We start from the raw sequence: 18783 nt of genomic DNA, 5'->3' as shown, positions 1-18783 counted from the left end.
AGATGTGGAAGCGGCCCGGCTACATTAATCCATATGTTTTATGAATGTAACAAACTAGCATCGTTTAAGAGGATGCTGTCTGAGTTCTGGGAAGAAGTGTTTGGACATAGAGTTACAGAATCTTCCACATTATATATACTAGGGCAGGACAGCTCTCTAGATTTAAGTGCAGAAGAAGAATCTTGCTTATTTAAAGGAACAGCAGTATATAGAATTATACTAGCAGCCAGGTGGAAAGAGACTGATCCACCCACGTTCCAAATGTGGTTATGTTGTTTCCTAGGTGTGTACAACCAGGAAAAAGCTATATATGCTTCTAGAGGTAGGCGGGCTTGAAGTCGAGGCGCTAGGATCTGGTCCCCTATAGATAGATGGAGTGAGTCTATTATGAATGTTTGAATTAAATCATTTTCATTGTAATTAATTTCTTTTAGCAGGTCTATAATAAGTATATGGAATGTTTCATTTGTTAATATGACTTTATGCAATTCTTTGTTAAATTTAAGATTTGTATTCGTACTGCTTCTTTTTATTTGTTTGTGTCATCAGAGTTGCTTGATAAAAAAAGAAAAAAAGAAGAAAAAAAAAAAAGAAAATTGCAGCACCAGAAAATGCGGTCAAGAATGGCGGCTCAATTTCAAGGCCCATCCAGAGATTGCCTTTATCTTGCTTGTGGCCCCCATTAGAAGACAATGGAAAATGTGTCTCGGATACGTAAATGGACCTTGCCATCACTTGGGCAATGATTACAAGTTTGAGATTTTTAAGATAGACTAGGAGTGGTACAATCCAGATGAATTTATGGTGCATAGAGGTACATTCAGCTTGATGATCTCACACCACAGCAAATGGCTATCGAGATACCATATATATTCCAGCCTTTGATTGCAGGTCTGAAATAGCCCATGGGTCTCACCTGGCATGGCCAGCTGCAGCAGCAATACCTGAGAGAGCAAAAGAGAGGCTGGAGAGGTAAAAACACAATACCAGCAAATACTGCAAAGCCAACTGTCTAGACATTTGTATCGTTTTTATGCAACAATAACATGAAGGCCGATTCACAAAGGGTCTCCGAACTTGTGGCAGAGGCCCAGCAGTCGTGTTGTGGACCTCCCATTCATAGCGTGGACCTCGTCACAGTAAAACTGCAATTAATAACTGCAGAGTGGGGGTCATAACGATACGGGGTCATAACGATACTTAGTAAAAAGTCAAAACTAACACCGGTCAAAACAAAGAGAGACGAAGAGAGAAGGTTACTAGTCACTAGCATGCTCAGAGGGGAGGAGCCTATACATGTGGCAAACATCTATGGACCCAACACAGAGGACAAGGCATTCTGGGAGCAGACAGGCAGGGAACTAGAAGCATTACCTTTAGGAGAACTACTAATAGCAGCTGGCGACATGAACCAGGTACTGGACCCAGCCATAGACAGACACCCACATAGACAGGGCCTAAATACACCGAGGAGCAACCCGCTACGGAACCTCTGCTCAAAACTCAAACTAGCAGACCCCTGGAGGCTGCAAAACCCAGATGAGAGGGAATACACCTTTTATTCAAACCCACACAACTCATACAGCAGGATCGACTATATACTAATTTCAGACACTCATACACACCTCATAGAGCACACGGAGATAGGCCCAAGAGCGATTTCAGACCACTCTCACATCTGCCTAACTATCACGGGCAAACATAACGAGCACCCAACACGAAGATGGAGGTTTGATGACGACCTCCTCAAAAACCCTAGCAGTAGTTCTGAAATAGAACTAGCTCTTAAGGAGTACCTCACAAACAATGACACAGCAGACATAGGCAAAGAGACACTATGGGACGCAATGAAGGCAACTGTAAGAGGCACCATAATCAACATCAAAGGAAGACAGAACAGAGAAAGAAACAAGAGGATAATCGATATAGAAAGCGAAATCAAAAGATTAGAAGCAGGCCACATAAGCAACCTAGGAGACAGGAACACCCTCACAACCCTAACAAAGAAAAAGTATGAGTTAAACAGGATCCTTAGTGAAAGGGCAGGAACCTGGATCAACAAGTACAGAGCAATAAACCTGTGCTCGGCCAATAGAGCGGGCAAAGCACTTGCAGCATATCTCAAGTGCAAGCAGAGGCAGCACACAATAACTGCAATCAAGGACAGCACGAACAAATCACACACATCGAACAAAGAGATACTGGATACTTTCAAAGAGTTTTACGCACAGCTATACAAAAAAGATGAAACGCTAAAGGCAGATGGGGGGAAGGAGCTATTGGAGAGCATCACAACTCCAACATTGTCAGGAACACAGAAGGAAATGCTAGACTCAGAAATAACTGGAGATGAGATAGAGAGGGCGGTCAAAAGCCTTAAAGATAAAAAAGCCCCTGGACCGGACGGGTTTACAGCCAATTTCTACAAACACTACATCACAACACTCAGGCCAGTATTGACATCAGTCTTTGCGATCTGTGTAAACAAAGGCCGCATGACTCCGTCGATGGCTGAAGCTAACATTATAGTGATCCCGAAAGAAGGCAAAGACACACAAGACCCGAAAAACTACAGGCCAATCTCACTTATCCATGTCGACTGTAAAATATACGCCAAGATCCTAGCTACCAGGCTCAACACATACCTTCCATCCCTCATACACTGCTCGCAGGTGGGATACCTGAAGAACAGGATGTCCCAGGACAATACCAGATTCCTATGCCATGTAATCAACCACGCGTCCAAGAGCAACAATGCGGCGGTCAGGATCGCCCTTGATGCAGAAAAAGCATTCAATAGAGTGTCATGGCCCTACTTGGACCAATGTATGCAAAAATTCAGACTAGGCCAGCACTATAGGAAGATGGTAATGGCACTGTACAATGATCCGAAAGCCCGAGTGGTAGTGAATGGAGGCACATCAGATACACTAGATCTCAAAAGAGGAACGAGTCAGGGTTGCCCGCTTTCTCCAGCCCTCTTCCTACTAGCTATTAAACCCCTACTGAACATGATACGTTCAAACACAGACATCAGAGGCATTCCTATAGAGGGGGAATCCTTCAAATTAGCTGCGTATGCGGACGATGTCCTCATTGTAACAGAGGACCCTGAAAGATCCATTGAAGCACTAATGGACACCATAGATCAGTATGCGCAAGTGTCAGGATACAAACTTGATAGAGAGAAATCTGAATGCAAACCACTGAACATACACACCAACAAGTCTGTACTAGGCACCTCGGGCCTAACGTGGCAAAAGAAAGCAATTAAATACCTGGGCCTCCTGTTCGAGAAAGACTTGCGGAACACAGCAGACCAGAATGAACAAGCAATCCTACACAAAATAAGGGAGAGACTAGAGGGTTGGTCACCAAGATTCACTACATGGTGGGGAAGGGTTGAGACCATCAAAATGATGGTCACCCCTATGGTAAATTACACGCTCAACATGCTACCACTTACCAACACACCAGACTTCCATAAAAAACTTGACAAAATACTGAACACGTTTCTATGGAGAGGGAAGAAACCTAGAATCAGCCTTCAGAAACTCAGACTCCCCGAGGCTCTAGGAGGGCTGAACATAACAAACTTTAGAACATTCCAAACAGCCTGCTTGGCAGCGCAGGGGCTACACTGGATATCACCAAAGGGCGACTACACCCCAGCCTGGCTCTCCCTAGAGAGGAGACTACTAGGGGGAATGGAACCCGTGGCACTACTCACAGCGACAAAGCACCCCGCGATCAAACAGAACGCAATCCTTAGGAACACACGACTGGCCCTACTAAAATTAGACAAACTACTAGACATTAGCGTCAGACAAACTCAGCTAGAGTCGCTCTGGCACAACCCTAGAATCAAATATAGGGATAAATCACTGGATATGCACATGTGGTACCGACACGGCATAACAACGGTGAGCCAGCTACAGGAGGAAGGGACTCAAACCACGTTTGACAAGCTCAGACAGCAATACAAGTTCGACACCATAGAGCTCTACAACTTCCTTAAAATAAGAGTAGCAATAGCCAAAGCCAATATAAACATGCTCACCCCATCAATAACACAATACGCTAACAGCCTGAACATCACAGGACACCAGGTAGCACACATATACAAAGCCATGATCCCCAAATCCTCCAAAGTAAATAACAAAACTCTAAGCCAATGGGAAGAAGCGGCAGGGAGAGAGCTAAGCGAGAAGGAAAGGGCAGATCTATGGTCCTCCACATCAAGGAGGAAGGTGACAACGACCCTCGATCAGACAAAGTTCTGGTTAGTACACAGGGCCTACTGGACCCCAGCACGTCTAGCAGCCATGGGTATTAGAGAGACCGACTCCTGCTGGAACTGCGACATGCAGAAAGGAGACCTGGCACACCTCCTTTTCCACTGCACCAAAACAACCAACAGCCAAACAAACTCAGGGAAAAAGAGCGAGATATGGCAATCACTAGACAACTATCTGTCCTCTCATAAGCCACCCTAAACACCCAGACCAGGCAACACTGCATAATCAGACAAGCATCCTACTCAACAACATAAAGCGCCTAGGTCTCTCTCTACTCCTATACCTCTCTTCTTCTGATACTCTATCTCTTCACACCACCAGGGAGACGGAAGATAACCAGACAGGTTGCAAAGGGGCAAGGGGGAAAATGGAAACGTGCAAGTTGGGCGAGAAGAAAATGTAACAAACTGAATAATGGACTATCAAGAGCTAAATTGCTTGACCCCCCCCCCCCCTGTGCTTCTTTCTTTACTTTATCCCCCATGTGATTCACCCTGTACCATGTAAATATGCTTTATTTTTCAATAAAAAATTACAGAAATAAAAAAAAAATAACTGCAGAGTGGAGGTCCCGCCATAAGGGCAGGAACACCAACCCCCCCCCCCCCCTCTGACTGCGGGACCACCACCACTAGTGCGGAGGCCCCTTGTGAATTGGCCCCATGGTGTGTAATTAAAAAATGATCTCAGTCAAATGAGAGAAAAGGCATAAATGAGGGGAGGCCTTAGCAAGAGTATAGAGAGTTATATAATGTGTGGAATAATTTCGTTTGTTGGAGATATGTGTGCGTAGATTCAATTGGGATTTATTTGAGAAAGAGTGTTCCGTTTTTGTGTATGAGCTAGTTCAAGGCCACCTTATGTGTTTGTGTGGTGGGTAAGGTACTTGCTAGTATCTAGCCTAGCCTTCAATCCCTCATTATGCCAAGTATGCATGTACTCTCAGACCCTCAGCTCTAGATAAGAGCATGGAGCCTGCCAACCCTCCTGACAGAGCATCCTCCCACCTCCAAGGTATCTGAGAAATGCTTTGTGACAGGGCCTGGGCTGCAGGCCCTTCAATCCGTGTAACCTCGGCTGACCCGGGGGGCTCATTACAGGGGCAGGCAGCAGGGAGAGGTGAGCATGGCTTCCTCGTTAGTCTTATAGACAGAAGCGGGGTCATTAAAATGGACTAACAGCATTGCACAGAAAAAAAAAGACACACGTCTATACTATAAAATATATTGCTAGAAGCTATTTACCGTAAGGTGATAAAAATCAAATATGAATCACTCTGTGCCACGTGCACAGGGGCTTTGCAGACAATTCCAAACAGGGTCCTGGTCTGCACGCAGCACTCACCAGCTAAGTCCCTCCTGCTTCCCATGTGTGATGTGTCCCTCTTCTCGGTGCTCATGCGGTTTTCTTTCTCGGTAGTTTCTCGTCTCGGTCTGTTTCTCTCTTGATTACCCTGCCTCTCTCTTGCAATCACCTCCTGGTCCAACTTCAATTTCTGAAAGAGAGGGGCCCTAGTCAAAAAGGAAGATCATCCTGGAGTGATTCTGAAGTCATTGGATGGCTTCAGCCAGCCATTCCTGGGGACGTCATCCCAGGCCATCCTGAAGTCTGCCCACAGGGCTGATTATTTAAATGGGATGACTCTTACTGTAATCACAAAAACTACGCTAGGATGGTGTTCTGATGACTATTACTGTAATCACAAAAACTACGCTAGGATGGTGTTCTGATGACTCTTACTGTAATCACAAAAACTACGCTAGGATGGTGTTCCGATGACTTCCACTGACAGGGAGTGATTACCTTTTACAACTCCACGAATACTAACTGACAACATCAGGATGAGTGAGAATGACTCCTGGATGGGCTCTAGACAATTTAAGGATGACTGATGATTATCCCTGGATGATTCTATAACCGCTTCAGGATGGAAGTCAATTACTCTGGGATGATCCCATGACATTTCCAGTACCAGTACTATAATGCAATGTTGTCTGCGAGAGTCTAGTTTAGGTTTTGTAATGGAAGGGTGCCCTTCCATTACCCAAAAAATACTACGTGTACACAAAAGTGAAACTTTTCCCATTTCGGATGTGTTGTACCAAATACCAATTTGCTCTTGTTTGCAAATCCCGAAAATTTTGAATCAGGTCTGCATTATAAACTCAAGCAAACCAGACACAAAACGTCTCTAAATCTGGTCCTAATACTCAGATTATTTGTCCTGCATTGGAAAGATTACTTTTTAAACTCTAAAGTGAGAGGTAGACACTTGTATAAAATACAAGTTGCTATTTTTGGCTATGTTTGTGCTGCAGAAATACCACAAGCACCTTTATATAAAAGAAGTGGCCTGCAGCAATGTTATACCTTTGCATTCAGATCAGCTTAACATGTGCCACTACTCCCATACTCCTGACTCACTGGGATTTGCCTTATTTAGAGGTACAGAGCATTATCGGACGCTGTTTGACATGGTGACCATTTGCAAAACACTAACCAAAATAGTGGTAAAGGAAACAAATTATCAAAAGGGAGGTTTCAATGCAATTTTATTTATCTAAAGCACATATTTGGCCCCACAGGGGCCAGGATACCAAACAAGAGAAAACATCCAGAAAAAAAATAAGATCCGGGGAAGAAAGGCCAGGCTAATGCAACAAGAAGAAATAGCTCAACGAAAACCAGCAACTTCATGGTTTGATTCTAGATGCAGAGATTTTCTTAATCCTCTTCTGGCATTGCAAATTTTTATAGCCAGCTTCCTTCTCATACTTCTGTTGTCCAGTGATGACCAGCCGTTGGCACTGCACACAGACTTCATAAACTCTGGAAAAACAAAATAACATACATCAGTATCATGTTCCCACCATTCTTTATGATTTTTAATACGGCTGGGCTGCCTATCAAAAGTTCCAATTCCATTATTTCATACAGTCTGCCAGATGAGATATGGTTAGGGTTACATGGTTCCTAAGTGAAACATTAAGGCCACTTGGTCAAAGTTTGGCACAGCTTAGAGCAAAGCATTGATGAAGAGGGGGCCAGAAGCTGAAGAAAAAAAAAAGTTCCCTTATGAACTATGAGCCCCAGGTCCACAATGACAGTTCTAGCCCCAAGTAGCAGTGTGTCTTCTCTGGCTCTTTCACCCTTTTGAAATGCTGGGGTACTTGATAAAGACTGTACAAATGTAGATGCATTAAAACAAGCATGGGCCATAGTCCTGTTCACTAGACGCGGGCAAGCTTCCTCTGCAAACAGAAAGTAATCAGTGCCAGATTTCTTTACAAAACCATCATTGAGGCAGCCAGGGTGAGTCTGAACTGTACTTGCAATTATCATATTTGGAAAACAGTCGTCTAAGAAACTAGCATAGTGACCAGAAATCAAAATAGGAGCTTACTACCAAGTGTTAGGACCAGGACCAACTGATCTAATTATTAGGGAGTTGATCCAGTCTAAATAAAAGCTGAGAGCACAGTATATTTTGTTAGTGCAGTTTGCTATCACTCATTCATCCAGTTTGAGAACCTCACACCTGGACCTACAGATTTACAAATGAAATCCCAACTCAAGGCTTTGCGCCAGATTTGCTGCCATTTGTAGCACAAGATCAGCACAAACTGTTAAGAAATTACAAGGCACCCCCATTGCTCTTATTGTTCTTTTGCAGACAGCTGTTAAGCAATGATGGACTCATCGTTCAGTTATGATACAACCTCACATATGCAAACATACAACACAATGTATAATGAATTGTCACAATCCCAGCTCGACTGAATGTTAATTTGAACATTTGTAATATCTTACCAAACAATGCATCAACCTTCTCCTCGTCAAGGACTGCTGTTCCAGCACGAGCCTTCGTTACACCTTTTGCAGATGCAAGTTCTTTAGGAGAAATAAGTACTTCGCTGATGCCATTGAGAAGAAAACCTGCACTGTCCCGCTCTGACTTGGCTTCCTCCAAGAGTTTGTGCAATTTTCTCTTTGGAACTAGTACATCTCTGAACCGTGAAGGATCGTTTGAGTCCTTTACCAACTGCTGCATATCAGTCTGCAAAATAACACAACTATTAACTATTTGTCATTATGTTAGGTTACAATCTCAAAAATATGCATAGATTGCGGGTTTTTGATTTGGCATCTGGTACATGGCTAACAATGTAATATTTGCTATGTTAGCTCCAGGAGTATAAATCAGCCATACTTAAAAACATTGCAAGCAGAAAGATTTCAAAGTCCTCATGCAGGAAATCTACAAGGTTTGTCCTATATAAACTTTAACTGTGTTAAAAGAGTGGCAAAGAAAAGTATACCTTTTGTACAGTGAATGATCGACTGCATGTTTTTGAGGATGTTATATCTGTTACATTCCGTGGATTGGTCAAAGCAGACAGCTGATCTTGCAAATACTGTACAGCCAACTCACTATTGCAAGTGCCTTGCAACTGTGCTATAATCAAATAAATACACTTGTTAAAGGCAGCAGATAATAAATACAATATACACTTAACAAGCATACTTTTTGGCAATGCATGTGTTTGGATGGAAAAAAAAAGGATTATTAATGGGAATTTTTTGCAGTTTACGTGGAAAGGTAGAATATGAAGCACGCACCTTTTAAGTGTTCGTTTTCAGCTTGTAACCGTACACACCCCTGACAGGAACAAGGGCCAACAGAAAAGCTTTTGTTTTCATTAATTATGGACAAGGAGTTATATACCATTTCCTTAGAGAGAAAGCAAATCATAATTAGGTCATACAAGTGGAAATGCCATTTCCTATGTACCTTTAAAAAAAAAAAAAAAATTTACCCCAGTGTAGACTATATATAAGCACATGGACATACTTTAATATTTTTGCCAAGGTAGCATGTGAAAGGTAAGATTATCGCTGCACGGGTTCTAACATTTTTGTTAGACTGATCCTCAATGCATAGCCACCGTTACAGTGGCTTTCACATGACCAAGGGATGGTGCAGGTCAGAAATAAACGTCTTAGACATCTAGAGACAGGAGAGAGATACCATGTGTGTTCTTTTCCAGCTTGGGCAAATGACAAGTTTGGCATTTAACAGCTGACTGATTCAATGTTGGCCCTTTACAGGTGCATGACTATGGCACCGAGGCCCTTTACCACTCATTCAAAGAAATAAGCCTCTGGACATACTATCAGGGTAGAGTGGTAGCTTTCCAGGATCCCAGTCATCTATCTGTTCCATAACTTGCCTTACTGCAACTATTAAATCATTTCAAATTTGTTGAACAAGGATCCACGCTACATCCTCCTTTCAGCATCTAAAAGAAGTAATTCTGAAGTTTGCCATAATCAATTACAGAAAACCTGGTTCACAAAAAACAAGGCCCTAAACACACACCATTAGTGGCATTATATAGAACAAGGCTCAGGCACAGAACTCCATACTCAGACTCAAGGACAGCAGGGTAGGGGCATTGTAAGTCGCACCCTCTCCATTTGCAGACAGGGAGCGGGGTGGAGTGAAGTGTGAATAAATTGGGAAGTCCGGGACAAGAATGTGCTTTGCATAAGTCACAGCTCTGCCTAGCATTTCCTGCACTCCCTGTGTGTTGTTGACTTACTTATTCGGGCCCTGTTGTCCTGCAGTCAGGAATTTGTGGATCCTTGATTGGACACCTCTGACATGTTCCAGCCCTGACACGCGGGTCTTCCTCTCCCAGGTCGTTGATATCTTCTTCCGGGTTCCTTCGCCTCTGTGTTCCCTCGCCAGAGGTACATGCTTGTGTAGCTGTTTCTTCGCACCAGAGGTTCTTCGGACTCTCGTCCTGTACAGAATACAAATGATAGAAGAAAGATATATTTAACCAAAGAATCCTCGTCTATCTGGTATATGGTAGGATGATGGTATACATATTTAGAAGGACATAGGTACTTATCTGATTTATCTGATCCAAGGAGAGTGGAGAAATGGTTATTCTTTTGTTTCTCCTTTTTAACACAGGCTAGCTCTAAAGAGAAAAATGTGGAAACTGCACCAAATCATGTAGCTAGTTACAACCTACGACAGAGATGGCGGCAAAGGCTTTGCTTCTCTTACAGGTTACATTGTATCTCATGAATGCATAAGGCCTCATCAATATTAATGAGGGAAGAGCCAATTGTATGCTGCTCCAGTACTCTTCTGTTGCTGGAAGGCACATGAAAACTTTTTATAATGCTCGTGAAATTTCCAAATTTCGGGTTATATGACATTTGCTACATTCTCTCCATTTTTGTGGCTACAAAATCTCGCAGTTTATACTGACTGAAGCAGAAAACGTCTCGTAGGAGACATTTTCTTGTGTGCAGCTCGAGTGTATCTCATGACTTTTGAACGTGAGCTATGCCCACCCACACATTCAATTTTCATGCAAGATACCAACATAAGTGGATTTCATTAAATTTCATATAATTTTAACTAATTTTCAGAAGGCATACATTTTCACGTTTGCATAGGCCTTATTCTAGAGACCTGGCAAAAGCCAGATAACGGAAGTACGTGCCAGCAGTTCCTGAATTTAGTGCCGAGAACTGACTAGCATCTTTGGCAGGAGGAAAGTCTTTTGTCAACTGCAGTGGCTGTACCCTAGCAAATATTCTCTTTTAAACCGCAACTTCGCCTGCTAAAAGGTGCTCATTTGTTTTAACTTGTGTTATCAATTTTATCACACACTCTAATACCACAAGCCGCGTTTCTACTACATCTCTATTTATACCGATTTGGCCAGAGTCTGTCGTTTCCGCTCTATCGGTATTAGGGGCCATTTTGTTGGCCTTAGTATAGTAGGAGCCTGCAGCCTTCTCAACAGAAATCTGATTGGCAGAAGCGAGGCCTGCATCTCACAGGAGAAGGGAGTGGGTTCTGTGCAAGTCATCCTTCCTATGTTGACGCTCCACCTCCCTGTGTTTTACTGTTCAGAACATATTCTTCGTTTGCACATTTGCTTTATGCAAATAAGCTGCAAATAAAATGTTAGAGAGCGAGTGAGTCAGTCAGAGAGAGCGAGTGAGTCAGTCAGAGAGAGCGAGTGAGTCAGTCAGAGAGAGCGAGTGAGTCAGTCAGAGCGAGCGAGTGAGTCAGTCAGAGCGAGCGAGTCAGTCAGTCAGAGCGAGCGAGTGAGTCAGTCAGAGAGAGCGAGTGAGTCAGTCAGAGAGAGCGAGTGAGTCAGTCAGAGAGAGCGAGTGAGTCAGTCAGAGAGAGCGAGTGAGTCAGTCAGAGAGAGCGAGTGAGTCAGTCAGAGAGAGCGAGTGAGTCAGTCAGGGAGAGCGAGTGGGTCAGTCAGAGAGAGCGAGTGAGTCAGTCAGGGAGACACTCACACACGCAACGCCACTCACACACGCAACTCACACATGCAACGCCACTCACACATGCAACGCCACTCACACACGCAACGCCACTCACACACGCAACGCCACTCACACACGCAACGCCACTCACACACGCAACGCCACTCACACACGCAACGCCACTCACACACACAGTGCCACTCACACACACAGTGCCACTTTCACCCACACTGTGCAGTGCACAATAGGTCTCGCAGTAGGAAAGTTGGAGCTATTGGTTTTGTAAATGAGAAAGCCCTTTATGTTTTTAAAATAAAAACAAAAATAAAAGGCATTGTTATTTGCAATTGTAATAGCTCCAACTTTCCTACTGCGAGACCTATTGGCAACGCCAGTGCTTGTTTATATAGCGCTTGCTACCCCTTGATCTATTCTCACATGCAATGTTAGCCAACTGGGCAAGTCAAACTGTAATTTCTAGTTAAACAAGTTAACCACAAGACCTACCTCTGCATTTATGCTTTGCATAAGGGACAAACAAATCACCAATAGCAATTATCAAAGAACACAAGATGCAAAATACGGAGAAAAGGAATTTGACTTTCATACATAGCAAAACATAAATCTAACCTTGCTTTAAAGACTGTTAATAGTTGCAAAATAAATATGTATCTAGAGGATCATATATCAAATGCAGGAGAAGCTTTGGCAAACTAACACATTGACAGCTTAGCCCGCACAAAAGGTATGCCTGGGAACTGTGCTCTTCCAAACCACAGTTAAAAGCCAGATGAGGCGAGAGTGCCTTAGCACGTGGAGGAACACTCATGGCGGTATTAGTGCGTGTACAAACGAGTTCTGGAGTGGAATCAGCACCTCATCAAACTCTCCTGCTCAGTTAGGACAGAATTGAGAGGAAAAAGTCTGAAGGAGTGTCTTTGGTTTCCAGATAGCCATCGCTTGGTTAGCAGGCACTTTTACTGCCAAATGAAACACTTTCGAGCATCGTGACTAAATCGAAGCAGAAACAGTGAAAAATGGCCCAGCTGGCACAATACGCAACAGACAGGACTGGTCAGTCCAATGCATCAAATGATGGCATATGGCTGCATGGTGTCATGCTGGAAGTGCTCATTCTTGTTGGTCATTCTCCTCTAGGGAGAAGGAGACAAGCCTGCAAGATGAACGAGCGCACATTTTTCTAAAAAACCACCAAAGATGTGCCCTTTAACTGCCCAAGAAAGGTTTGCAAGATGAAAGAGACAAGAGATGTCCAGTGAAGAGAAAAGAGGACATTACAAAAAAGGTTTCTGAAGTGAAGCAATGCAAAAAGCAAAGTCTGTTTGTTCAAGGATCCGTAGTCTACAGAAGAAACAAGTAAACGGATAGTCCACTGCCTAATGGTAACTTAAGAGAGCTTCCTACCTTAAAGTAACCTGCTTTATAAACCCCTTTCCAGTATTTTTTCTAATCTACAATAATGAATCAAAATACTATTCAGACCAAATATATGTTTAAGCGTACTTTCTTTCGGAACCTTTGAGTTTCTGAAAATGTCATAATGACGAAGGGGTATCATTACAGAAGAATTAAGTCTAGAACCCGAAGCTCTGACAGCGTATTCCCATTGCGAGTTGAGTGTACAAGAAAATCTACCGTAAACTAATGAATAAAGGTTTGGATGGCACTATTTGAATGCATCAGGGATAACTAACCAAAAGAAATAGCCTTCATGGCTTCCAGCGATTGCCTTTCTACCTGCTGTAATATGCAGACATCAGGAAACGAAAAGTACCATGGTCTTCCCTGAAGATATGGCAGCCTCATCTGCGATGCTCATTCAGGGGACTGGGCACTTCATAACAAATCAGCACTGAACCGGCTGCAGATTCCGAGACCTGGTTACAGAAACAGCTGAATCTGGTCCGAAGAAAGCGGTCTGTACTTTAGTGCTACTAAAATGTAAGATTACACACTAATACAACCAAATACAATTTAGGGTCCCTGATCAATATTATGCAGTAAATCGCTTCAATCTGCTATCTCCCCTCGCCCCACCTCTGACATAGGTGGGCTCCCCACCAGATACGAGATTACCCCGATTAGCGCTCAGGTGCTGTTCTCAAAACTCGATGGGGTTGCAATCAGTCATGCGGCTCAGTTTTAATTTTCATACAACACACTTTTCCAGAATGCATTCCCCCTCTCTCCTGCGCAGGTAGCGAGCCAACAGACAGCTCCATTGGTGTGCTCTTCTCAGACACTTGCTTGGCCCACACTCTGCAGACAAACCCATTTGCCGCCGTGTCTCAAAGAGCCAAGCACATTCATGCAATCTAAATCTTACGTAGTTGCATTCACACTTTTACAAGATCGACAAAATAATTAAAGCAAAGAGGAGCGCTGGACTCCTGCTTACACCACCTCTCCCAAACAAAGCGCTACATTTTAGCGCCGAATATTAAAGAGTGGCGGGTGGCTTCCCGCCTTTGAAACAAAGGACATTGTTTTCCGATGACCCCAAAGTGCAAAAAGTGGCAAAAATCAAACCCATAGCACTTTGCTGCCTCTTCCCCATGCCCCATAGCTAAAATACCGACATAATATCTCTTCTTTGCCTCTCTAGTACGGTCTCCTCGAATCTGTACACGGTACACAAGAAGAACTTTCTCTGCTTCCAGTCGGTTCCTGCACCTCAACTTCCGCTTCCGGCCACTGAAGAGGAGGCACTACTGTGTAGTTCAGGAAATAGAGAAAGGACTACAAAACAGTATAGTGTGTGTAGTCAACAAGCACTGGCAATGACACCCGATGTCGTAACTTGCCTCATACACTGCAAAGGTAGGCGATCGTACCAATTAATAGCAAGACCAAAGCTACGGGTTGGCTCAAGCTGTAAAAGCGGTGCATGAGCACAATTTAAAAATATTTTGTATGTCAACATACAACAAATATCATGTTACATTAAAATATGGTGTTTAAAGTTCAAGTAAATATATGTTTTAGACGCTGAATCGTGCTAAATCATATTATTTGTTATCTTTTAAAAGTAAAAGTAAACTGAAACAATTCTGGCCCAGATCTGATTACATTTCTGAACTAAATGGCAGTCAGAAGTCATGCGTATCACCAGGGCTTTAAGTGGGATAAAAAAAACAAGCATTAGAAATGCAATAGGTCTCGCAGCATTAGAGTTAGTGCTTTTAGAATTGTTTATGGGTTTTTTTGTAAATCTTTAGCATGAGGTTGAGGGTGAGTGAGGGTGAGGGGTTGAGGGTGAGTGAGGGTGAGGCTGAGGGGTTGAGGGTGAGTGAGGCTGAGGGGTTGAGGGTGAGGGTGAGTGAGGGTGAGGCTGAGGGGTTGAGGGTGAGGGTGAGTGAGGGGTTGAGGGTGAGGGGTTGAGGGTGAGTGAGGGTGAGGGGTTGAGGGTGGGTGAGGGGTTGAGGGTGAGGGGTTGAGGGTGAGGGTGAGTGAGGGTGGGTGAGGGTGAGAGGGTGGGTGAGGGTGAGTGAGGGTGGGTGAGGGTGAGTGAGTGAGGGTGGGTGAGTGTGAGTGAGGGTGGGTGAGTGTGAGTGAGGGTGAGTGGGGGTGAGTGTGGGTGAGTGAGGGTGAGTGGGGGTGAGTGTGGGTGAGTGTGGGTGAGTGTGGGTGAGTGTGGGTGAGGGTGAGGGGTTGAGGGTGAGGGGTTGAGGGTGAGTGAGGGTGAGGGGTTGAGGGTGAGTGAGGGTGAGGGGTTGAGGGTGAGTGAGGGTGAGGGAGGGGTTGAGGTTGAGGGGTTGAGGGTGAGTGGGGGTGAGTGAGGGTGAGGGGTTGAGGGTGAGTGAGGGTGAAGGTGAGTGAGGGTGAGTGAGGGTGAGTGAGGGTGAGTGAGGGTGGGTGAGTGTGAGTGAGGGTGAGGGTGGGTGAGTGTGAGTGAGTGTGGGTGAGGGATTGAGGGTGAGGCGTTGAGGGTGAGGGGGTGAGGGGTTGAGGGTGAGGGGTTGAGGGTGAGGGGTTGAGGGTGAGGGGTTGAGGGGTTGAGGGTGAGGGGTTGAGGGTGAGGGGTTGAGGGTGGGTGAGGGGTTGAGGGTGGGTGAGGGGTTGAGAGTGAGTGTGAGGGGTTGAGAGTGAGTGTGAGGGTGAGTGAGGGTGAGGGGTTGAGGGTGAGTGAGGGTGAGTGAGGGTGAGGGGTTGAGGGTGAGTGGGGGTGAGTGAGGGTGAGTGAGGGTGAGGGGTTGAGGGTGAGTGGGGGTGAGTGAGGGTGAGTGAGGGTGAGGGGTTGAGGGTGAGTGAGGGTGAGGGGTTGAGGGTGAGTGAGGATGAGGGGTTGAGGGTGGGTGAGGGTGAGTGAGGGTGAGTGTGAGTGAGGGTGAGTGAAGGTGGGTGAGGGTGAGGGGTTGAGGGTGATTGAGGGTGAGGCGTTGAGGGTGAGTGAGGGTGAGGGGTTGAGGGTGAGTGAAGGTGAGGGAGGTTGAGGGGTTGAGGGGGAGTGGGGGTGAGTGAGGGTGAGGGGTTGAGGGTGAGTGAGGGTGAAGGTGAGTGAGGGTGGGTGAGTGTGAGTGAGGGTGAGGGTGGGTGAGTGTGAGTGTGGGTGAGGGATTGAGGGTGAGGGGTTGAGGGGTTGAGGGTGAGGGGTTGAGGGTGAGGGGTTGAGGGTGAGGGGTTGAGGGTGAGGGGTTGAGGGTGAGGGGTTGAGGGTGGGTGAGGGGTTGAGGGTGGGTGAGGGGTTGAGGGTGAGTGGGGGTGAGTGAGGGTGAGTGGGGGTGAGTGAGGGTGAGTGAGGGTGAGTGAGGGTGAGTGAGGGTGAGTGAGGGTGAGTGAGGGTGAGGGGTGAGGGTGAGTGAGGGTGAGGGGTGAGGGTGAGGGGTTGAGGGTGAGGGGTTGAGGGTGGGTGAGGGGTTGAGGGTGGGTGAGGGGTTGAGGGTGGGTGAGGGGTTGAGGGTGAGTGAGGGTGAGGGGTTGAGGGTGAGTGGGGGTGGGGTGAGGGGTGTGGGGTTGAGGGTGAGTGGGGGTGAGTGAGGGTGAGGGGTTGAGGGTGAGGGGTTGAGGGTGAGTGAGGGTGAGGGGTTGAGGGTGAGTGAGGATGAGGGGTTGAGGGTGAGTGAGGGTGAGTGTGAGTGAGGGTGAGTGAAGGTGGGTGAGGGTGAGGGGTTGAGGGTGATTGAGGGTGAGGCGTTGAGGGTGAGTGAGGGTGAGGGGTTGAGGTGAGTGAAGGTGAGGGTGAGGGTGAGTGAGGTTGAGGGTGAGTGGGGGTGAGTGAGGGTGAGGGGTTGAGGGTGAGTGAGGGTGAAGGTGAGTGAGGGTGAGTGAGGGTGGGTGAGTGTGAGTGAGGGTGGGTGAGTGTGAGTGAGTGTGGGTGAGGGATTGAGGGTGAGGGGTTGAGGGTGAGGGGTTGAGGGTGAGGGGTTGAGGGTGAGGGTGAGGGGTTGAGGGTGGGTGAGGGGTTGAGGGTGGGTGAGGGGTTGAGGGTGGGTGAGGGGTTGAGGGTGGGTGAGGGTTGAGAGTGAGTGAGGGTGAGGGTGAGTGGTTGAGGGTGAGTGGGGGTGAGTGAGGGTGAGTGAGGGTGAGGGGTTGAGGGTGAGTGAGGGTGAGGGGGTGAGGGTGAGGGGGTGAGGGTGAGGGGGTGAGGGGTTGAGGGTGAGGGTGAGTGAGGGTGAGTGAGGGTGAGTGAGGGTGAGTGAGGGTGAGTGAGAGTGAGTGAGAGTGAGAGTGAGGGTGAGTGAGGGGTTGAGGGTTACACAAGGGAGCATTCGTATTATAGCTGCATTAGTACTGCAGTGAAGGAAGTGATTCTCAGCGTCCTCTGGATAATAGGACCATTTTACTAGATGAGCTGGGTTTCGCCTCAAGAGGAAAGCTGGAGCAGTTGCTGATGTTTCACAGTCAAGTACAGTATTTTATGGGGCGATCTACTGCAATGCTCAACCAAGTCACTCTAGATGTATTTATTTTTTTTAAACCCTTTTGTTCCGGCAAGCATTTTCCTGTTAGAAACTCCTCCTAAATCGAAGTTTTAAAAATGTCGTTAAACCCACAGAAAATCCGGAAGCTGCTCAGCACTGATTGGTAGCGTAATCCTGCTTAATAATTCGACATTCCAAAACAAAAGCAATGCACAACATAGAGGTACAGTATAAAAACATGTGCAGATAAAACAAGGTGCATAATGTTTGCACGATGGTAGCTTCACTCAAGCAGGCACTTCAGTCTGTTAAAACAATCATTACTACACAGAACTCTGCAAATCTTTAAGGAAGGCAAGAACATACATAATATTTATGTAAGTAAGTGGACTATCAGGACTAGAAAGTTCCGCCTACTGACTACTGCATCTCCTCATTTCAAAACTTAAATTCTGAAACATTAAATAACTGTTAAACATTTAGTTAGTTTTGTTAAGGAGCGGCTATGAAAACAGTTTAGATTTGTTGTGGCATTAACTAGTTTCACTTTTCCAAAGCCTTAGGAATACAAATGCGTGAGTCTACAATATATGAGACTAGTTGTCTAACACTTAGCAGGCCTCGAGTGACTAACTCAGACACTGCAAAGACTAACGCGAGCTACCATATTCTTGGTACTTCTTTAAGGATCACGTAATGTCGGCAGTAAAATAGTTCTTTGGGGATGAGAGATGTCCTTGAAAATAACAGGAACGCCGCTCAAATAGTTTTACTCCCGTTAATCTATGGGCGGGCTCAACATTTCGTCTGCAAGACAGTGGCATGATGCTAGAGTAAAAATAGACGCTGACTCACTCGTGGGGACAAGACTGACCAGCATATTTACCGGCTCTGCACAGGGCAATGATCTGCTACCGGTCCCGAGTAAGAATTGCACAAAGACCCTAGAAGATTGTGGCAACTAGTTGGTCAAGCCATTCACGCCACCGGTAGCAGAAGCCGTCGTGCAGCTTGGTCACAAGCTAGTTACAAAACTATATATCGGTACCTGAAATAAAGTAAGCTATATTAAAAGTTAACAAGCAATTGAGGCTTGACTTACCGTAATACAGGCTACACGTTGAGAGGTGCGCACGCCTACAAATCTTCAGGGCTGAAGGCGGTAAACTGTTGAGGAGGGGGGAGGAGAGATGCGACACGGCGGGAGGGGGCGGTGCGGCTCAAATCAACAAACAAGCCGGAGGGAAGAGAGGGGAGGGGGGAGGAGAAATGCGACACGGCGGGAAGGGGAGGGG

General features: G+C 45.7%; 1 protein-coding gene across 1 annotated transcript in view; it reads right to left on the bottom strand.

The window, feature by feature from the left end:
* Positions 1–6833: 6833 nt before the first annotated feature.
* LOC147733878 (uncharacterized) overlaps positions 6834–18783 on the bottom strand; it is a 32145-nt gene continuing 20195 nt past the window's right edge. The window contains exons 2-6 of the mRNA XM_086952457.1: positions 9980–10105; positions 8919–9030; positions 8618–8754; positions 8109–8355; positions 6834–7127 (exon numbers count right to left, since the gene is read on the bottom strand). Of these exons, the coding sequence (XP_086808583.1) occupies positions 6973–7127; positions 8109–8355; positions 8618–8754; positions 8919–9030; positions 9980–10105 (777 nt within the window). The 3' untranslated portion in view covers positions 6834–6972. The remainder of the gene's footprint in view (positions 7128–8108; positions 8356–8617; positions 8755–8918; positions 9031–9979; positions 10106–18783) is intronic.

Source organism: Lissotriton vulgaris, chromosome 1_2 (genome assembly GCF_964263255.1).
Source record: "Lissotriton vulgaris chromosome 1_2, aLisVul1.2, whole genome shotgun sequence".
NCBI classification, from domain to species: domain Eukaryota; kingdom Metazoa; phylum Chordata; class Amphibia; order Caudata; family Salamandridae; genus Lissotriton; species Lissotriton vulgaris.
The sequence above is the reverse complement of the archived record's forward strand: the minus strand, read 5'-3'. Positions and strand labels throughout refer to the sequence as shown.